This window comes from Lissotriton vulgaris, chromosome 5 (assembly GCF_964263255.1).
Source record: "Lissotriton vulgaris chromosome 5, aLisVul1.2, whole genome shotgun sequence".
Classification (NCBI taxonomy): Eukaryota; Metazoa; Chordata; class Amphibia; order Caudata; family Salamandridae; genus Lissotriton; species Lissotriton vulgaris.
Window position 1 is genome coordinate 598,615,157 of NC_141693.1, and position 22,047 is coordinate 598,637,203.

General features: G+C 49.6%; 1 protein-coding gene across 1 annotated transcript in view; it reads left to right on the forward strand.

Moving 5' to 3' along the window:
* The window catches only part of LOC147711300 (SPARC-like protein 1), a 703,822-nt gene that overhangs the window by 475,253 nt on the left and 206,522 nt on the right, over positions 1-22,047 (forward strand). Inside the window, exon 7 of the mRNA XM_086920139.1 lies at positions 7,502-7,614. Within this exon, the coding sequence (XP_086776265.1) occupies positions 7,502-7,614 (113 nt within the window). The remainder of the gene's footprint in view (positions 1-7,501; positions 7,615-22,047) is intronic.

Consider the following 22,047-nt stretch of genomic DNA (forward strand, 5'->3'; position numbering starts at 1 on the left):
CCCGGGCACCCTGCCACGTAGCAGGAATGAGGACGGAGATCAGTGTGGGGAGGCCGCCCTCCCTGGGGCCCTCAGGAGCCCCAACTGGAGCTCCTGAACCCAGCCAAGGAAGGAGGGCTCCCCGGGAACAACAGGACCCCATTCTGGGCCCTCAGCAGTGTGGCACCCAGGGCCGGAGTACCCGACTGGGACCCGGTGGAGCCCCTGGACGTAGCCGGGGCTCCCAGGCCCAGAGGTGCAGGGGAAGCCTTCCCGGACCTGCCGGACACATCCCAGGCACCCTGCCACGTGGCAGGACCGAGGACAGAGCCTGGGGTAGGGAGGCCACCCTCAGGGGCCCCGGATGAAGCTCCTGAAACCAGCCAAGCAAGGGGAGGCTTCCTGGGCACAACGGAACCCCGTCCTGGGCCTTTGGCAGTGCCGCAGGCTAGGGGACATTGCCCAGGCCCAGAGCACCCGACCAAGGGTTCTGCAGGGCCCCTGGACCCAGCTCGGGCTCCCAGGCCCAGAGGTGTAGGGGAAGCATCCCGAGCCTGCCAGACACCATCCCGGGCACCCTGCCATGCAGCAGGACCAAGGACGGAGCCCGGGGCGGGGAGGCCACCCTCCCTGGTGCCCTCAGGGGCCACGGATGGAGCTCCTGAACCCAGCCAAGCAGGAAGAGGCTCCCCGGGCACAACGAACCCCGTCCTGGGCCTTTGGCAGCGCAGCAGGCTGGGGGACAGGGCCCAGGACTGGAGCACCTTACCCGGGGCCCGGCGGTGCCCCTGGACCCAGCCAGGGCTCCCAGGCCCAGAGGAGCTGAGGGAGCCTCCCGGGCCCTCCGAATCCCATCCTGGGCACAATGCCACTTAGCAGGATCAAGGACAGTGCCCGGGATGGGGAGGCCACCCTCCCCAGGGCCCTCAGGGGCCCAGGCCAGAGCTCTTGAACCCAGCCAAGCAAGACCCAGCCAGGGCTCCCAGGCCCAGAGGCGCAGGGGAAGCTTCCCTGGGCCCTCCGGACCCCATCCCGGGCACCCTGCCACGTGTCAGGACCGAGGACGGAGCCCGGGGTGGGAAGGCTGCCGTCCCTGGGGCCCATGGACCCAGCCCATCAGGGGGAGTCTCCCCGGGCCGGCCGGACTCCATTCAGGTCAGCCTGCCATGCGGCAGGCCCAGGGACGGACCCAGGGCTGGGGCGGCATCCTGGCCCGTCCAGCTGCCGGCTGAGGACTGCTAGGCCGAGAGGGGTCCCAGAGTACCTTGTCCCTAGTAATCTGGAGGAAGACTACCCCTCTTTCTGGGAACCTGTGCGCACTGCGAGGCTCAGGGGACCCTAGGTGTGAACATTCCCGACCTCCTGGAGCCCTTGCTGGGATTGGGGAGGCAAATGGCCCCTTATCAGGACTTCCAGGGAAGTCCGGCCATCTGGTCACCCCATTGGAAAGCATTGGGTTCGAGGAGATGGCCGAGGGGGGTCAGGTGCGACCAGAAGGCCGGGACCGAAAGGACTCAGGGGCTCCGCTTCCCGGGGGCTCGAGGAACTCCGGCTGGGACTTAGGCACGGAGAGGACCACCGGAGCTCTTGGGCCAGGACGCCCGAGGGATGACTGCCCGGGAACCATGGAGCCCGTACCGGGCACTTTGCCACACTGTTGGCCTGGAGGAGGGAGCCCACGGAGGTGTTGTCCGGGCATAGCCCATCTGGTCCTCAGCAGAGATCTGCCAGCCTGGGAGGGTTGTCCCAGCGCACCCCGCCCCTAGTAATCCGGAGGAAAGCTACCCCTCTTTCTAGGAACCTGCGTGCACCGAGTGACAGAGGGGACCCAGGGCGCAGAGGCGCCCGACTTCCTGGAGCCTCGCTGGGATCGGAAAGGTGAATGGCCCCTCATCGGGACTTCCAGGGAAGCCTGGCCATTTGGTCGCTGAATTGGAAAGCATTGCGTGCGACCAGATGGCCGGGGGAAAAGTTGCGACCAGATTGCCAGGACCAAAATAAAGCCAATCTGCCTGTCCCGAGCCTTCACTGGATTGCCTCTGCCTGCCCTTGCAGGGCCCTGGGGCTGCCGGGCTCCAGGGCTGCAGGGCTCCGGGGTTGCAGGGCTCTGGGGCTGCAGGGCTCAGGGGTGCTCTGAAAACCCATGCTGAGCCTCAGGCACGGGGAGGACCACCAGAGCTCTCAAGCCCGGAAGCCCAGGGGAGGATTGCCCGGGAACCATGGAGCCCGTCCTGGACACTTTGCCCGCCGTGGACCAGAGCCCCCCTGGATGGAGGAGTGGTGTTTTCCCAGCAAAGCCCATCTGGTCTCCGGCAGAGAACCGCCAGCCCAGAAGGGGTGTCCCGGCATACCCTGCCCCTAGTAATCCGTAGGAAGGCTACCCCTCTTTCTGGCAACCCGCGCACACCGAGTGACAGAAGGGACCCAGGACACGGAGGGGCCCAACCTCCTGGAGCCCTCGCTGAGATCAGGGAGGCGAATGGCACCACATCAGGACTTCCAGGGAAGCCCGGCCATCTGGTCGCCCCATTGGAAAGCATTGCGTGCAACCAGATGGCTGAGGGGTAAGGAGCGACCAGATGGCCGGGAAAGAAATAACGCCAATCTGCCTGCCCGAGCCTTCGCGGGAGGGCTCCGGCCTGCCCTTGCAGGGCTCCGGGGCTGCGGGCTCCGGGGCTGCAGGGCTCCGGGGCTGCAGGGCTCTGGGGCTGCAGGGCTCTGGGGCTGCAGGGCTCTGGGGCTGCAGGGCTCTGGGGCTGCAGGGCTCCAGGGCTGCAGGGCTTCGGGGCTGCAGGGTTCCGGGGCTGCAGGGCTCAGGGGGGCTCCAAAACCCCATGCTGGGCCACAGACATGGGGAGGCTCGCAAGCGCACCTGGGGCCCAGCTGCCTGGAGGAAGACTGCCCGGGACGCATGGAGCCTTGCAGGTCTCCGGGCTCTGCAGCAGGGACCCTTGTCCTGGGCGGATGGACTCTTTGCCATGCACCACCACCCACAGAATCGAGAAAGAGCTATCAATCTGTCAATCCTTTCCGTGTCCGGGCCAGGTGAGGTTTCCGGTGTTGAGTCAAATTAAGCCGCAGGCTCCACTCCTGGTGGTGCCTTTCCGTAAATTCCTATAAGTTTCAGCCTTGCAACCATACTCCCCCCCGGAACCCAGCTCAGCGGGTCATTGGAATAACACTGCCGGATCGCTATCGGCATCGTTTCTGGTCGGGACTACGACGGTATCTGATCGTCTTCGAACCTCCGACTTTAGTTCTTGGTTAATGAAAACATTCTTGGCAAATGCTTTTGCTTTGGTTCGTCTTGCACTGGTCCAAGAATTTCACCTCTAGTGGCACAATACGAATGCTCATGGCCCCAGTTCCGAATATCAACAAAATAGAACCAGAATCCTAATCAGTTAATCCTAGCTGAAGTATTCAGGAGACCGGCCTGCTTTGAACACTATCATTATTTCAAAGTAAACGCGTCGGATCCCCAGGACACTCAGCCAAGAGCATCAAGGGGGCACCGAGAGGCAGGGGCTGGGACAGGCGGTAGCTCGCATTGCAGCAGACCGCCTGCTTGATCCCGAGATCCAACTACGAGCTTTTTAACTGCAGCAACTTTAATGTATGCTATTGGAGCTGGAATTACAGTGGCTGCTGGGATCAGACTTGCCTTCCAATGGATCCTCGTTAAAGGATTTAAAGTGTACTCATTCCAATTACAGGGCCTTTGCCAAGCAAGGGGAGGCTCCCCGGGCACAACGGATCCCCGTCCTGGTCCTTTGGCAGTGCAGCAGGCTGGGGGACAGGGGACAGGGCCCAGGGCGGGAGCACCTGCCCCAGGGCCCGGTGGGCCTGGACCCAGCCAGGGCTCCCAGGCACAGAGGCACAGGGGAAGCATCCCCGGGCCTGCCGGACACCATCCTGGACACCCTGCCATGCAGCAGGACCGAGGATGGAGCCCGGGGTGGGGAGGCCACCCTCCCTGGGGCCCTCAGGGGCACCAGATGGAGCTCCTGAACCCAGCCAAGCAAGGGGAGGCTCCCCGGGCACAGCGGAACCCTGTCCTGGGCTTTTGGCAGTGCAGCAGGCTGGGGGACAGGACCCAGGGCTGGAGCACCTGAATCAGGGCCCGGCAGGGCCCCTGGACCCAGCCAGGGCTCCCAGGCCCAGAGGCGCAGGGGAAGCATCCCCAGGCCTGCCGGACACCATCCCGGGCACCCTGCCATGTGCCAGAACCGTGGACGGAGCTCTGGGTGGGAAGGCCACCCTCCCTGGAGCCCTCAGGGGCCCTGGATGGATCTCCTGAACCCAGCCAAGCAAGGGAAAACTCCCTGGGCACAACGGAATCCCGTCCTGGGACTTTAGCAATGCGGCAGGCTGGGGGACAGGGCCCAGGGCTGGAGCACCCACCCGGGGCCAGGCAGGGCATCTGGACCCAGCCAGGGCTCCCAGGCCCAGAGGCACAGGGGAAGCCTTCCCGGGCCCTCCAGACCCGTCCCAGGTCCCCTGCCACACTGCAGGACTGAGGACAGAGCCTGGGATGGGGAGGCCACCCTCCCCAGGGTCCTCAGGAGCCCGTCCAGAGCTCTTTATCCCAGCCAAGCAAGGAGAGGCTCCCTGAGCACAACAGAACCCTGTCCCGGGCCTTTGGCAGTGTGGCAGTGTGGCAGGCCGGGGGACTGGGCCCAGGGCAGGAGCACCCGACCCGGGGTCCGGCTGGGCCCCTGGACCCAGCTAGGGCTCCCAGGCATAGAGGCACAGGGGGAGCTTCCCCAGGCCCATCGGACACCATCCCTGGGACCCTGCCATGCAGCAGGACTGAGGACAGAGCCCGAGGTGGGGAGGCAGCCCTCCCCAGGGCCCTCAGGGGACCCGGCCGGAGCGCCTGAACCAAGGGGAGGATCCCCGGGCACAACAGAACCCCGTTCCAGGCCTTTGGCAGTGCGGCAGGCCGGGGGACTGGGCCCAGGGCTTGAGCACCTGACCAGGGGCCCGGCGGGGGCCCTTGTCCCAGCTAGGGCTCCAAGGCCCAGAGGCGCAGGGGAAGCCTCCCCGGGCCCCTGGATAACCTCCCAGGCACCCTTCCATGGGGCAGGACAGAGGACGGAGCCCGAGGTGAGGAGGCCACCTTCCCCGGGCCCCTGGACCCAGCTCATCCGGGGGAGTTTCCCCAGGCCTGCCGGACCCCATCGAGGTCAGCCTGCCACGCAGTAGGCCTATGGATGGACCCAGGGCTGGGGAAGCATCCTTGCCCGTCCAGCTGCCGGCTGAGGACCGCTAAGCAGAGAGGGGTCCCAGAGTACCAGAGTACCTTGTCCTTGCAATCCAGAGGAAGGCTACCCCTCTTTCTGGGAACCGGTGCGCACCACGAGGCTCAGGGGACCCTAGGCGCGAACGTTCCCGACATCCTGGAGCCCTTGCTGGGATCGTGGAGGCAAATGGCCCCTCATCCGGGGCTGCAGGTCTCTGGAGCTCCAGGGCTCTGGGGCTACAGGGCTCAGGGGGACTCTGAAACCCCACGCTGGGCCTCAGGCACGGGGAGGACCACTGGAGCTCTCAGGCCCAAACGCCCAGGGGAGGACTGCCCGGGACCCATGGAGCCCGTCCCGGGCACTTTGCCTCACCATGGGCTGGAGGCCCCCTGGACAGTGGAGAGGTGTTGTACCAGCAGAGCCCATCTGGTCACCGGCAGAGAACCGCCAGCCCGGGAGGGGTGTCCCAGCATACCCTGCCCCTATTAATCCGGAGGAAGGTTACCCCTCTTTCTGTGAACCTGCGTGCACTGAGTGACGGAGTGCACCGAGGGCGCAGAGGCCCCCGACCTCCTGGGGCCCTCGCTGGGATCGGGGAGGCAAATGGCCCCTCATTGGGGCTTCCAGGGAAGCCCGGCCATCAAGTCGCCGAGATGGCCAAGGGAAAAGGTGGGACCAGATGGCCAGGACCGAAATAACGCCAATCTGCCTGCCTTGAGCCTTGACTGGAGGGCTCCAGCCTACCCTTGCAGGGCTCCGGGCCTGCAGGGCTCCGGGGCTGTAGGGATCCGGGGCTGCAGGGCTCCGGGACTGCAGGGCTCCGGGCTGCAGGGCTCAGGGGGGCTCTGAAACCCCATGCTGGACCTCAGGCACAGGGGGACCACCGGAGCTCTCAGGCCCGGACACCCGGGGGAGGACTGCCCGGGACCCATGGAGCCCATCCCAGGAACTTTGCCATGAAGTGGGCCGGTGCCCCCCGGATGGAGGAGAGGTGTTGTCCCAGCATAGCCCATCTGGTCGCCATCAGAGAACCGCAGCCCGGGAGGGTTGTCCCGGCATACCCTCCCCCTAGTAATCTGGAGGAAGACTACCTCTCTTTCTAGGAACCCACACGCACTGTGGGATGGAGGGGACCCAGGGTGCAGAGGGGCCTGACCTCCTGGAGCCCTCACTGTGATCAGGAAGGTGAATGGCCTCTCATCGGGGCCATCTTGTCGCCCCTCTGGAAAGCATTGCGTGCGACCAGCTGGCCAAGGAGAAAGGTGGGACCAGATGGCTGGGACCGAAATGGCGCCAATCTGCCTGCCCTGAGCCTTCATGGGAAGGCTCCTGCCTGCCCTTGCAGGGCTCCAGGGCTCCAGGGCTCCAGGGCTCCGGGGCTGCAGGGCTCCGGGGTTGCAGGGCTCTGGGGCTGCAGGGCTCTGGGGCTGCAGGGCTCAGGGGGGCTTAGAAACTCCATGCTGGGCCTCATGCATGGGGAGGCTCGCCAGTGCTCCTGGCGCCCAGCCGCCTGTGGGAGGACTGCCCAGGACCCATGGAGCCTTGCAGGTCTCCAGGGCTCTACACCAGGGACCCTTGTCCCGGGCAGATGGACTCTTGGAAGTCTGCAGGACAAGGGCTCCCAAACCCAGGCCCCGGGGCCGGTCCCTGCTTTCCAACCCAGCCAGGCCGAGCTCGGGAAGCCTGCCCAGGCACGAGGGAACCCTGTCAAAGGCACACTGACCCTCAGGACGTGTCCTCGTTTTCCACACATTTTTTTCAAAATTCTGTGTAGTAGCGCTATGCAAACTACGCCCAGCCCTATTTAATATAAAGAGCATTTTCACTTGTGTAATTGCTAGTACAAAGAGTAGTAACTTATATAAATCCAGTATGTGGTTCTAGCATTGAGTGAGGAATGTGACAGAATTTTGCCACCACATTTGTCATGCTATCTAGTCTTTACCATCCTCTAGAACTGAAGTCCAATTAACTGTTTGAGGGGCTTTCTGGCACATCCTGCAAGTTGTATCCCAGGGAACATCCAGGCATTGAGTTATCTAAATATTTAGTCCAGGTTGTAATTTTTACATTTTGCTACTTGTAGTTCTGTATTCCCTTTTTAAATCCAGGACATGCATGAAGCATGAAAAAATATAACTTTTATTAAAGTTGTATGTGTTTTTGGATGAGTCTATTGCACCGCCTGCCTTTCAAATGACTTATGAAACGTTTACAATGTTAAGTGTGTCTTCTAATACTGCTGATCCTCACTATGCTGTTCCTCTGCATTGCAGGAAAGATTTCATATTGCTGATCATAACAAGAATGGCAAACTTGGCCAAAGGGAGTTGAAAAAGCTCCAGTACAAGCACCTTCCCATGGAGCACTGCGCCAAGCCTTTTTTTCGGTAAGTATGTGTCAGAACCCCTTTCAGAGGGCCACAGGGCTACTGGACCAAAACATGGTGGATGAGGCCTTTTACTCCTGATGTCACAGGCCCGACCTACTATGGATCCTGAGCAGCTGGTCAAGTACCCCTTCTGCACTTGACTCTCAGTGGTAGCTGTGGTCAAGCAATCAATGCTCCCTCTGGGATGATGTAGATACAGGTCAGTGAACATGTCTCATATCACAAAGTGTGAACAGTACAAACAATAAATCAGTGTCCAGTCCAATACATGCTTGTATATAAAAAATATGTATTTTATTTATAACTCTACACATACAAAGATATACGACATTTGGAAGCAATAACACAATCCCCCTTGAGGTCAGGGCTCTAGTAGTAGTTAGGACAATTCCTGCTCCATCCTCCTTTGTGTAACTTTTTGGGAATTATTCCACATTCACTGTTAGCTGCATCCAGCAAATGCAAACTATTACGCTGTACTCAGGAGTTCCCCCTTAGACACTTTTAGTAATTAGTCAAAATAAGGTGTCTATAGTGCTACAGCACTGTTAGCAGCAAGTACCATGGGGCTCCAAAGGCCCAGTTCCAGTCTTAACTGCTCTGGCTCTGTTCCGTGGTGCAGCGAGGGCCCTCTCCTTGGGTGCTCATGAGTCTGGATCCTGTACGGCTAAGTGAAGCCACTTGCTGTGTACGCAGCAGTACCCGGCAGTAATAGCGCTGCCAGGCGTTCCAGTGATTGGAGTTGCTCCCGCTCTGTAATGACCAAGGTAAGTTGCTTTTCACCTTAGTGGGGTGATGCTGGTGTGATCCTCTGGCTCCCGACCCGATCTCCAATGAGGGTACGATGTCCTCAGCAGCGTCCTGATGACTCTCAGGGAATCTGTTATGTGTGGCTCTACCCGCTGGTACCAGCAGTATTCCTTCGGTTTGGACAATGACCCGAACCCTTAGCCAAAGGGTTACCGGCAATCCCTCTTGGGAAACGGGGTTGCCGCGGTATTCCGTATGTGGGCGCAGACTATCCTTAGGTGATCACCCTCAATACGGCGGCCCCTCCTGGCATACAAGCTCGCTGATTACGGTAGTCACAAGTCCTGTGCTCTTGACCCATAATCAGTTCACCATTGACCCCCTCTGGCATATGAGGGCACCACAGCACGGCAGTGCCGGCCCGTTGCTTTTTGTTCAGCACTTCTGAAATGTCTCAGAACAAGGCAGCCTTCTCCTGGCAGATGGGGCCTTCTCCAGGCATATTGCTCCCTCCACCACTCTCTTCTACCTCACAGGACACACTGTCCTTGGCAAGCAGGCAGGTGATGGTGTGCCAGGCACCAGTGCAGGTTGATATTGATGTCTTTGGTGATACCCCTTCACCCAGCAGGGAGACTAACAGGCTTTTGCCTCTACTCCTGGTTACAGGAATAAATCTTCTAGAGCTTCCATGCCTCATGCAGCCTGTCTGGCTGCTTGGAAGATGACAAAGTTTGGGGTCTCAGCCTTACACTCTTAAAGTCCTTTTCCAGACACCAAATGCTATTGAGAGCCTGAGTCTTTGAAGTTATTATGTTATTTTTTTTTTAATGGACATCTTTTCATTTCCTCTCTCCTTCTAAAAGGGTGTCTGTCACAGAAGGGAAGACGCTGCTGCTGACTGTCCCACAACACCACTCATGGGAGTGACCAGACTTCACACCTGAATGTCAGCCATAGTGATATGTGCATCAAAAAGCTATTCCCAGATCCCCAGTTCTACTCTTTATGATTCCCTTATCAGCCCCATCTCTCTTACTGAGATGTGTTCAGAGCCCTTCCTTGTGATCTCAGGAATGCAGCAAAATGGATCCCAGGGTCCTCCATGTAATATACCATTGGAAGCGCATTGGCCTTTATTGTGTATTAACAGCACACTTACTGCACAGCAGTGTTACTTCTATTCATTGTACCATTACAGGCACTAATACATTCAACACACACTTTCAATCTGAGCTCATTGTTCAACACTGTAGCCTTTCTGCATTGTACATGAGTGCTCTTTTTTAAAATACACTCACTGCCAACAAACACACTCACTATGTGTGCTGCAAAGCACTTCACCCTTCATATATTGTACTTCACACAATCAGACATACACTCAGCGCATGCCTTTCTTGCACATTCACTGAACAGGGTTATATCTCTCATTTTCTGTTTCCCAACAGGCACAGATATGTTCAGTACATGAACTAACTATACTTATACTGCAGAATACTGATGTACCCCTGTACTGTACACTTTACTGCCACATATACCACCAGTGCAGAGTCACAGTGCTGCAGGTCCACTAGTTGCATATGATTTACATGCCCTGGGCACACACAGCGCACTTTAATAAGGACTTACCAGTAAATCAATTATGCCAATCATTAATAACCAATCATAGTTACAATTTACACAGGAAGCACTTGCACTTTGACACTGATCAGTAATGCCCAAAGCATCTAAACCAATAAAAACGAAATCCAGCACAGTCTAAAATGCAAGAGCTAGAGGCAAAAAGTCAGGGGAAAACACGGCAAGGATGCCAAGTCCAACAGATGATTAGTGCAAAAAGAACAATTGATGGACGGAATACTGAACAATTGTAAACACTCACACCCATTCAGAGATCTGGGCCTAAATCCCTTATGTTGTTTTGCTCACTGCTCCATTCCAGTTTGGACACAGTCAAATGTAAATCAGTCTTGACCCTGTTCCCCATGGTCCCTTTTGCAAGCAATGAAAATGGCCCTTTCGACAGTTGTTAGATTTTGTAAAATCCAGCAATTATCAGGGATCAGTGGGCCTTTTAGGGCTCTGGGCTGTGGCCCCACTGCACCCGCTGCACCGGTGATAGCTACGTTCCTGTAAACAAGTGTACAGCACAAGAAGACTTGGTAAAAAATGATCCAATAAGGACAGTAATGGTTCCTCTCATAAAAGCATATCTAACAATATCTGTGACTTACAATGTATTTCACTCTATCGCCCATATCATATCGACCCAACGAGAATGTGTTTAAATAATGGCACTTTTGCATACAAATATGAGTAAACAGGTGGAGTTCTCTTGTGAAAATTTGCATCACTTTAGTTTTTGTTTGTATTTTGATTCTGAGGAGAAATCTCAATCTAGAGAGAGTGCTGGTGTATATATTATAATGAGAATGCATCTTTTGTCTTGCATAGAACCTCCACAATTGCTTGGCGAACATTTGTGCACATGCTAAATGCAGCACTGTGGGTGAATTTGCAATCACATTATGGCCTTCAGCTGCGTCTTCTTTTAATTTATGATGATGCCTCTTTTCATTCCTGCCATCTCCTCCTTTCTCTTGAGTTGGGCGCTTTAAATTCCCGCCCCTCCTCAGCTATTATTCTTCCTCCTCCCGTAAAGCACCTCTGTCTCTTTCAGCCGGGCTGCTCCGGAGGGATGAGCTGTACAAGAAGAGGAGTTATTGCTGCGATGGGTTCGGCCCCCCGACTGATGGGGCGGCAAAGACCTGACCTTTGCCCCTGGTCTCCATTCAGTGCAATAAGCATTTTGATGGGAACAATTAGCGTCATTCAAAAGGTCGACTCCTCCCACCCCTTCCCTTGTACTGGTGCACCCGGAGCACATATCAAGGCTGTACCCTTTGGTCAAAATGGCAGACGACGATTCTTTAAGATGAAAGTGACAATTAACAAAGAAACGAGTAGATCATTTTTTTTATATTTGCTGACATGCTCATTCATTTAATATTTCAGTTTTAGGACACATTGCGCAGTAAAAGAATACAGCTACCAGAAAGTACTAATTTGTCAGATTAAGTGGCTGGATGTTCATTGTATATGTAAAGATTGCCAATCCTAGTAATGCATGAAGTGCATTATTAACAGCCAGTGGCACGGTTTATCTTCTAGTCAAAACGCAGACATTATGTTTACCATGTGGCACATTTCACTTTGAGTTGTTTACGCAGTTCTGGCTTCTTGCAGTTGCAGCTAAGTAAATGGATATCCTTAAATTAAGAGTTATATTGTGACGTCACAGTTTTGCATTCAAATGTTCACCTTCAGTCGACCAGTGTTGTGGATTCTTTCATAGCATGCAGTCACATAAACCCCCCTTCCGCCATGGGGAACCAATCAATTTACAGAAGGAACATCTTAGTTATCGGGCCCAGATTTACAAATGCTTTGCAACAGGTTGTGTTACTTTTGTAACGCAAACCTGAAGCAAAGTGTTGTGGTTGGATTTCCAGTCCAAGGCTAATTGTAATTTGCGTTGGATTGTAACCCAAAATATCACAAGTCTGCACAATGTGCTGCCTTGCGTTATTTCGTTATATTATGTCAAGGGATGCAGCATTCCATGGATGGTGCATGAGCGTTTCCATGCAAACACCCATGGGGTTTGATAAAAATCCCTATCTACACAGAATTGTCGACAGGGAATCGTGCCAAAATCCTGTCTCCTCGAGGCAGGTGTAGTGAAGAGAAATGTTTTAATTTGTCCTTGTTTTTCCACTCTTGTACCTGTGCTGCATTCTACAGAGTCAGAAATACCTTAAAGCATGGGTTTGTATTGAAAGAGACACTATTCAGCACAACAAACTATGCTTCACTCAACACAGACATCCTTGGGCTATGGTGCAAGGGTGTCTGCGTTGGGGGAGCCAGTGCAGAGAGGGAGCAGAACAGCACCACATTTTAGTAGATATGGGGCTCTTTCGCTAAATTCCATTCACGCAGCCCAGAGGAATAACTTTACCTGCTGTGCTGCTATGCGTGAATTCCACGTACACCTGGCCCTGCATGTGCTGCATGGTGCACTGGTCATATGCTGAGTCCTATATATGGATGAACTTAACCTCATTCAAATATGTGCGTTACAGAAGCATATTTATGCCTCTATAGAATTAAATGAATGGGCCATATTATCAAGAACAGGCGATAAAATTATTGCTGCTTTATCGGCAGGAAACTGCTGATAAAGCACCGATAATGGGCTTGATAATATGTCCTTGTGAATTCCCATAGAAGCCCAGGTTCTCGTGTTAACCTGGTATGCTATGGGAATTCACAAGGGCATATTATCAAGCCATTATCGCCACTTTAGCAGCAGTTTCCTGCCAATAAAACGGTGATAATTTTATCACCTGCTCTTGATGATACTGCCCTTAGTTCTTTGTTTTATGACTTTTTGTATTCATGTCTATTGCTGTATCTTCATTTGTTCAATTTTGCTATCTAGGTCCCAGTTCTTTTCAGGAAAGCCATTCATTAGAAGGCATGTGATATAAAACACATATCATATTATTCATGTTATATAGTTTCTGGAACTCCTGGCTTGGAAACAACCCTTCTACTGAAAGCTACCTGTCTGTAATTCTATATATATTCCAGTGATTAACTGATTTGCTGAATAGCTAATTTTTGCTAGTGACTTCATTTGATTTGCTTGTTTCTATTTTGAAAACATTACCCTGTTTATTAGTTTGCTTCGCCTCCAAAAAACGGGTTCTTCTTGTTAGTTACTCACCTTTAATAGTAATTACACACTATCATGCCTCTTGCTAAATCATTTTTTGTAGAATAAATAGACTAGTTTCCAACTCTTTCCTTGTATTTTCAGCGTATAAATCTTGCAGAAATGCTATCACATTGAGTTTTCTCACCTTTGTCAACGTTTGCACCACTAGTGACCAAAATTGAACACAGTACTTTAAATAAATTATCTACATTGTCTTTATTATTTTTTTAACTACTGCCAAGTACTGGGCTTTTCATATACTGGGGTATTTGTACAAACCCCTATCGCCACTGGAACATCACTTTTTAGGATGTGCCTGTGATGATAGTGGCTTCGCCTTATTTACAAGGCAGTGTAAAGCCACTTAATCTGGCTTAACGCTGCCTTGTAAATAAGGCATCCTTTCACACTATGCTTAGTGTGAAAGGGGTAGGCAATGGGCATTGTGTTGGGCGTTCCACCGCAACACCCATTGATTTTGACGCTACCCCCTATTTACAAGGGCAGCATAAATAGGAGGCAGCGGCAATATTAAGACCAGAGAAAACCTGGTCTTAACTTGACAAAACAAGGAGATGTGCTTCATTTCTCCTTGTTTTTGCTTTTTCCATGTGTGCTTCCTTGTGCAGCACTTATGAAAAAAGCAAAACACTTTGGATTGTTTATGTGTAGAAAGGTGTCACTTCCTGCACAAAAACAATCTTTAAAAAAAAGAAATGTTGTTACTTCCATGCGTGCTGCATTAAGCAGCACACATAGAAGTGACAAAACAGCATTTCAAGATTGTTTATGTGCAGGAAGGGACACCTTCCCACACATAAACAGTCTTCCCCTGCACGCAGACACCCTTGTACTATGGTGCAAGGGTGCCTGCGTTGGCGCTAGGCAGGTAAGTGTAGCGCCAGCGCGGGGGAAACACAAGGCTGCACAATATTCTAGTAAATATGGTGCTGAAGTGGCGGAATGAGGTATTAAGCCATGACAGTGAATGTCTCACTCCGCTACTTCTTTGTACAAATGCCCCACTGTGTGATATGTCGTACTCATATGTAGTTTGATATCCACCTTCATGCCTATATCATGCATAGGTTAGGGTAACTCCAACTCTGGTACCCAACTTTTATTCATGATTTACTAAGGGGGGGCTTTAATTCATACATATCTATTTTGCTTATCATGTCATAAAAGTGATGACAGAAAAACTGGCTGCTCAATTCCGTACAGTCACAAAAACAGACTCAAATTATTTCCTCTTTGGTCCTCACGACTGGTAGGACTCCAATAAATTGTAAAGTTAATCAAGACACTGATTTTAGAAAAACTAACCACTTGCACCAAATGAAAATGTGTTTAAAGTTTATATAGAAAAATCATATTCTTTTAAGAATTGGTGATAAAACAGAAGACATATACACAAAAACACAATTATCAAACTCAACTTTTTACATAGGGGAGATACAGGGAGGTGGAAATAAGGAGTGTGTTACACATATATATCACAATACAATTGAAACATAACCAATAATACATATTACCCATAACTGATTTGGAACAGCGTGATATTCATGATGACACACCCCCAACAAGACCTAGAATTTATACTTTTGTATATGATGGTCGGGTTGGGCAGCCACGCTTAGTTTATATATATGTCGACGTTTCGACTCCTTTAGACTGTGTAAGAATGAAAAAACATCATCATGGGGTCTTCATCAGGACTAAGAACAATATTAGCGTATCGCTTGCATAAAAGGAGAACTGAGTGTGCTTTAAAATTCAATGTTTAGACAGTTAATTAATGTGAGGATCTTGGCGAAAGCACAGGTTCTCTGCTGACCTTCTAGGTATGATCCAAAGAAATGCCCAAATGGTTGGCCTCGCCGTCAGCACAAGGCGACCTGTACATATAATATGTGTGATGTATGAATGGAGCCCTCCTTTCAAAAAATATAATACATGACAGGGAACACCTCAAAGTGGTGTTCAATAGAAATTCCCTGTTATATAGGAAGCAAGAATGGATTTTACCTCGTAGAGGAACTAATATCTCCTCCAATCTGCCCTGCTAGATCACAGTGGTTAATCTATTCCAAGACGAGGGGAACATCATAATTAATAAGGATCTATAAAAATAATGTACACAATACACTCAATTGTAAATAAGTGCTATGGGTGTCATAGTAAAAATAAATTGAACAATTGTGCAACAACTAACCTCTGGCATCATACGCTCGGGGCCAGTGGGTAATCAGTGTATTCGCACTCCACAACTGTCCAGGACTTGGAAGAATAATAAGTCGGGGCCTGCAGCCTCCGTACAACACAATCTTTCAGTGCCCTGGTGCAACCTTACTACCTTGAACGCTGCATAGAAATAACGGTAAAGTCATGTCTAAGCTACCCAGTAAATTAATTCCTTACAAACAAAACAGGCAGTGTCCCATAGCTTACCTACGGCGTCAAACGCTATGAGTACACTGAAGAAGCGTCCTCCATGTTTGGAGGACCGCTCTTAATGAAATGGATTCCTGAGGCTGCCAGCGTCTGCTTGCATGCCAAGCACGTTAGGAATGCAGATTCTTACACGTTGGCCTGACAACTACCGCAGAGGGTAATGCTGTAAACCAGGGGTCTCCAAACCGGTTTGGAGGGCCGGATCCATGCCAGATTTTTTGGATATCATCATTGAGATACATGTAGTTATTTTAAAAATCTGGCATGGATCCGGCCCTCCAGGACCGGTTTGGAGACCCCTGCTGTAAATTATCAGAGGCAACGTATGTCAACAATGGGCCGTATATCCTACAGAATAGGATTTCAATAAAGCTTGTGCTTGCTGGTAAAAAAAACATCCTTGCTGGTAGACAAAAACAAACTAAAACGGACATCAAAGAATAGATGTACGGAGTACACTTACGATGTGAAGTGCCTCAGCCTAAGATTTCATAAACAAGCGGTATTTGTAGATTTATATGAAAACAATTCCATATAAGCTGATGACATCTGTTGAATTCTCTAATGAGTAGCTCTCCATTTGCAAGATAGTTACGTATTAGGAGCTATTTGAGTAAATAGCCCCAGTAGATAAAGTATACTATCTCTGAGTGGTAACACATGACAGTATGTTGGTGTGTGGAAAGGATGCCAACCATATAAATGTCAGAATGTGGCACATAACAATATGAATGAATGCTACTGCTTGGATGTTTTACAAGTCGAGGGAGGGCCTCACTGGTGTTGAAGACATATACATCATGAAAAAACATTATTACATTGATAAAATCCCAAACATTTGAAATCAGCATTAGCATTCATGTCAGAGTTTAGGTACATAAAGCATTAAATTCAGTTGTACTATTGATTTTCAGGAATCCTTTTAGACTATCATTGCTTTTAGGATTCATCACACCTAAACATTCCCTAACACAGGATGAAGGTTTAAGGGAGAGAGAGTATGCACGCTAATCCCTCGAGATTGATACTACTGAACATGACAGAAAGGCACACATAGCAGCCAGAAATTCATGTTAATGCATATGTTGGTACAATGGAGATGAATTTACCATAGAATGTAAATAATCCATTTCTAGCATTTATCAAACATAAAGAACATACGCTCATATCTATGTACACATAGAAGATGGCATTTTATTGATCATAACTAAACATTTGCAGCTAGATGTACCAGTACTGCTTAATTCTATGCATAGTACATTTTAAAAAAGACCTATACGATTTAGCCTGTGAATACGAGTGAGATTTGTCTCAAAATCTCTTCTGATTCATTCAAACCCTTATGGACAGAGTCAAGGAGATGTATCCACTTGCATTCAAACACGTTCATAATGGATGTCAGAGCCCCTCCTCTCGGGTTGGGTAGTATTCTTTCTAGCACCCACCACTTCAGACTGTCATAAGGGTGAAGCATCTCAGTGAAGTGTTCCACTAATGGGGCACCTTGAACCTTACAACAAATCCTTGAGCAATGTTGCAGGATACTTGTCTTGATCTTTTGTTTGGTCTGACCAACATATACCTTGCTGCAAGGACATCTGATGATATAAATCACATCCTTTATGTTGCATTTAGTGTGATGGTGTATAGCAAATTGCCTGTCATTATGCGTGAAGTATTTTTGTTCAACTATCAGTTCACACGCTTTGCAGCGGCCACATCTGAAGTGACACTGCAGTGGTGGTAAGAAGAGGAGAGAGTGTGTGTCAGACATTGATTTGTCCCTCAAATATGAACTGGCCACATGATCCCTGATGTTTCTCCCTCCTCTGAAAGCAAAGAGGGGCTGGTCAGTAGTTCCTATTTCATCTGATACGAGTGACCAGTTGGGATTTATGATTTTTTTAATCTCATTACTTCTGTTACTAAAAGTAGAGACACAAACAAGCCTGTCATTCTCAGTCTTTTTATTTTGGTTAACTTGTAGCAATATATCTCTGTGGCAGTACGTTTCCTGGATTTCTTTAGGCGACAGCGGGGATAACCTCGATCACTTAGTCGGGAAATCAGAAAATCTGATTCTCTAAAGAAATCTGCCCTCTAGGTACAGTTCCTCCAAATTCTGAAGAACTGGCCACTTGGCAGATTATCTCTAAGGTTTCTGGGGCGATGGCAAGAATATCCCAGTAGCGGCTGGAGAATAGTTGGACGAGGATGGCTGCAGAGAGCCCCGCCTCTTAGTAGCCACAGGTGACCGCCGCTCCTCCCCCGTAAAGGAGCGCACAGACTCCCCCACCTGAGCGTCTGCATCCTGGAATTGAGGTCTTGGCCGGCTGGCGTTTTTGGCGTTCCAGCGTTTGGGTGTTTCCAGCGATGGCGGGCATCCTAAGGCTGCTCACTGCGATGCTCACTGCGGGATGGACCGTAGTGCAACAGCGGCTGTGGCTGATAATCATGGCAGCCGGTGTTTGATCCATGCCGGCGGGAGGCTAGCAGACTGAGAACCGGCCAAATGGAGTTTGGCTGATATCTACTAAGAAACAAACCAATCTGGTTCCCGCTAATGTGAGCCTGCTGGTGTCACACTGCTGAGTTGAGCTTCTCTACAGCCTTTGTGCCATTTGGTGTTGGGAGAGATCTCAGCGCTTGAGTCAGGAAAGTGGCAATGGTGCAGTAAGGATGAAGCCGTTCCGCAGAGGTGAGCCTGCCGTGTAATAACTATCCCAGCTGACTCAGCTACCAGAATAGGTTGAGGAGTTGCCAGTATTTTTGACCTCAGGGGTCTGATGGTGTTAGATTTGGCAGCTCCCCCCTCAAGGTTTAGGTACAAAGCAAGATTGCTGTTCATTAATTGAGGCTTTGAATACCTTGCGAGTTGGATTCCACATCCAAGGGAAAATGGGGAAACATTTAAAACAGGTGAATGGTATTGCAAAAGTTGATTCTGCGACAGGGCTTAAAGCCAAAACTCACTTAGCCCAGACAAAAGTAGTGTCATCGGCAGCTAGAGCCGAGAAGACTCCAAATCAACCTTGCCTTAATTCAAGTCTCGAGAGCTCCGAAGAGCTGCCTAATTTTCGTCAGGAGGGGGTGGACCCCGCTGTACATAAGCTAATAGATGGCTGAACTAGTGTGGAGAAGGAACAGGCAGATGAGTCTACAGAGGATGTAAACAAGGATGTGATGAAAAATTCCAAAGACTTTCCGTTATTCTCTAAAAAAAGCATCTCAGCTGGCTTCAGCAAAATTTACAGCAGACCCGCTGCAACCTATAGAGGGGGGGCCAGTGGGTGGGCCAACTAGCCCTCTGCAGACTTTATTTGCATCTCCACAGGCCCAGGGATCGGTGAAGGCTTCCTCTGCAGCCACCTCAATATCAGCTCAATATCACAAAAGCTCTGTCAATCTCTGCACAGTCAGACTGTTTCATCAAGGCCACTAACTCAGGTCCCGGTGCCGGATCAGTCACCTCCTGAGTACATCATAGTGCAGCTTCCTAAGGCTCAGGCAAATCCCCAGACCCAGCCCTAGATGCTTTGTAAAGGTCAGCTAGCTGGGAAACAGAAGCAAGATAGGAAGTTACAACAGGGTGAGCTTGAATCATCAACCAAAGGAGCTAACATTCAACAGATTGATATACAGATCATTCTGAATCTTATCTTGAAAGAAATAACAGAAATGAAGAAGTCCCAAGGGAATGAGATAGCTTCCCACCATCAGCGTCTTGGGAAAATCGAAGAGGCTGTGGCTTGCTTTTCAACTAGAATTCAAGAAGCTGAGTCAAGGATTGCCCTGTTGGAGGATCAATTAACTCGATGCTATTGAAAGTAAATGAGGTTGCGAAAGATAAAATCATACTAGAGAATAAACTCGAAGAACTTGAAAATCATTCTCGACGATCGAACTAGCGCATAGTCGGAGTACTTGAGGGCAGTGAGGGATCTCAAACTCATCAGTGGGTTGTTTTGTTTATTAAACAGAAGGTCTTGCCTGAGTTTGCTGGTGACCTCACGATAACAAGGGAATATCGAGTTCCCTCACATCCCCTACCCAATTCAAAGATCCCACGCACTTTGCTGATTATCGCATTAAAGAGAAGATTCTAGCTAAGGCAATACAGAAGAGACAATTCTCTATCAATGAGGTTTCAAAATGTCGGATATTTTCTGATATGTCTGTGGTAGCCGTATGCAGGCCTAAAGAATTTGTGAAACTACTATATATTTTTAAAGCTCAAGGGGCGCAGGCCTCAATAGCCCAGCAATCAAAGCTTCGAGTCCTTGAAAGAGTGACATTTCATATATTCTCTACTATAGAGGAAGCCCAGGAATTGCTGAAAGAGATCTCATCCTCAAAATGATAATGTGTTTAACTTGACGCTAAGGGTCACCCTATGGAAGAGGTATATCGATGATGTCATGGTATGGACAGGAAATTCAGATTCATTAGAGAATTTCTGCATATGGCTCAATGGCAGATCAAGAGATATACAACTGATTATGTCATATAGTCAGGAACGGATAGATTTCTTAGATCTACCATCAAGACTGAAGAGAACATGTTATACACTTCACTATATACGAAACCCTCAGAAGTTAACACATTACTGGGATATTCTATCAATAACCCCAGAAACCTCAGAGATAATCGGCCCTATGGCCAGTTCTTCAGACTTCTGAGGAGCTGTACCCGGAAGGCATATTTCTTTAGGGCATCAGATTCTTTAAATTCCCGTCTAAGGGCTAGATGTAGGTAGGCTTTTATCGGTCGGTAACGGATGAAATCGGCCGTTACCGACCGGTAAAAGCCTTTTCCTATGTTGGAGGCTATTTTACCGATTCGGTAAATAACGAATCAGTATTTACCGATTCAGTATTTACCGACTCATCATTTACCGATTCGGTATTTACCGAATCGGTAAATGATATGTAGGGAGCACAGTAAACAGCGCTTCTGGGCTTTAAGAGTTTGTTATTTACCACCAACTATTAGTTGGTGGTAAATAAGGAATTCCTATGTAAATGCATAAATGTGCATTTACACCTGTGCCAAGTGACAGACATACATGCCCTTAGGGCATGTATGTATGCCACATGTGCACACCAGGACTAATCAGGGGTGCAACAGGGTGTCAAAGTGCCACCCTGCCACCCTTGACTTCTGCACAATTTTACCGAATTGTTAATTACAGATTCGGTATTTCACATTCATTCCTATGGGCCTCCAGACCCATAGGAATTAATGGCAAATAACTAATTGTTAAATACCGATTCGGTAAATACCGAATATTACCTATTCGGTATTTATTGCCGAATTATTACCTACATAGGATTTACCGAATCTAAAATACCGAATCGGTAAAATTCCGGTATTTTAGATTCGGTAAATCCTATTTACCTACATCTAGCCCTAAGTGATCGAGGTAATCCTCACAGTCTCCTGAAGAAATCCAGGAAACGTGCGTGGTACTGCCACAGAGATATATTGCTACAAGTTAACCAAAATAAAACGACTGAGAATGTCAGGATTGTTTGTGTCTCCACATTTAGTAAAAGAAGTAAGGAGATAAAAAAAAATCATAAATCGCAACTGGTCACTCAAGTTAGATAAAATAGGAACTTCTGACCAGCCTCTCTTTGTTTTCAGAAGAGGGAGAAACATCAGGGATCATGTCGCCAGTTCGTATTTGAGAGACAAATCAACGTTTGACACACACTCTCTACTCTTGTTACCACCACTGCAGGGTCACCTCAGATGTGGCCGCTGCAAACTGTGTGATCTGACAGTTTTACAAAAATACTTCACGCATACTGACAGGCAATTTGCTCTACAACATCACACTAATTGCAACACTAAGGATGTGATATATATATCATCAGATGTCCTTGCTACAACTTATATGTTGGTCAGACCAAACAAAAGATCAAGAAGAGAATCCTGCAACACTGCTCACAGATTTGTTGTAAGGTTCAAGGTGCCCAATTAGTGGAAGACTTCACTGAGATGCTTCACCCTTATGACAGTCTGAAGTGGTGGGTGCTAGAAAGAATACTACCCAACCCGAGAGGAGGGGCTGACATCCACTATAAACTTGTGTGAATGCAAATAGATACATCTCCTTGACTCTGTCCATAAGGGTTTAAAAGAATCAGAAGAGATTTCAAGACACTCATTTCTTTTTTTATGCAGGTGATATTGTTTTTAGTCATGATGAAGACCTCTTGAGGATGTTTTTTCATTCTCACACAATCTAAAGGGGTTGAAACATCGACGTATATATAAACCAAGCATGCCTGCCCAACCAGACTATCATATACAAAAGGATAAATTCTAGGTCTTGTTGAGGGTGTTTCATCATGAATATCAGGCTGTGCTAAATCAATTATGTGTTATATCTCACCTATGTATAAAGTTGTGTTTGATAATTGTGTTTTTGTGTATAT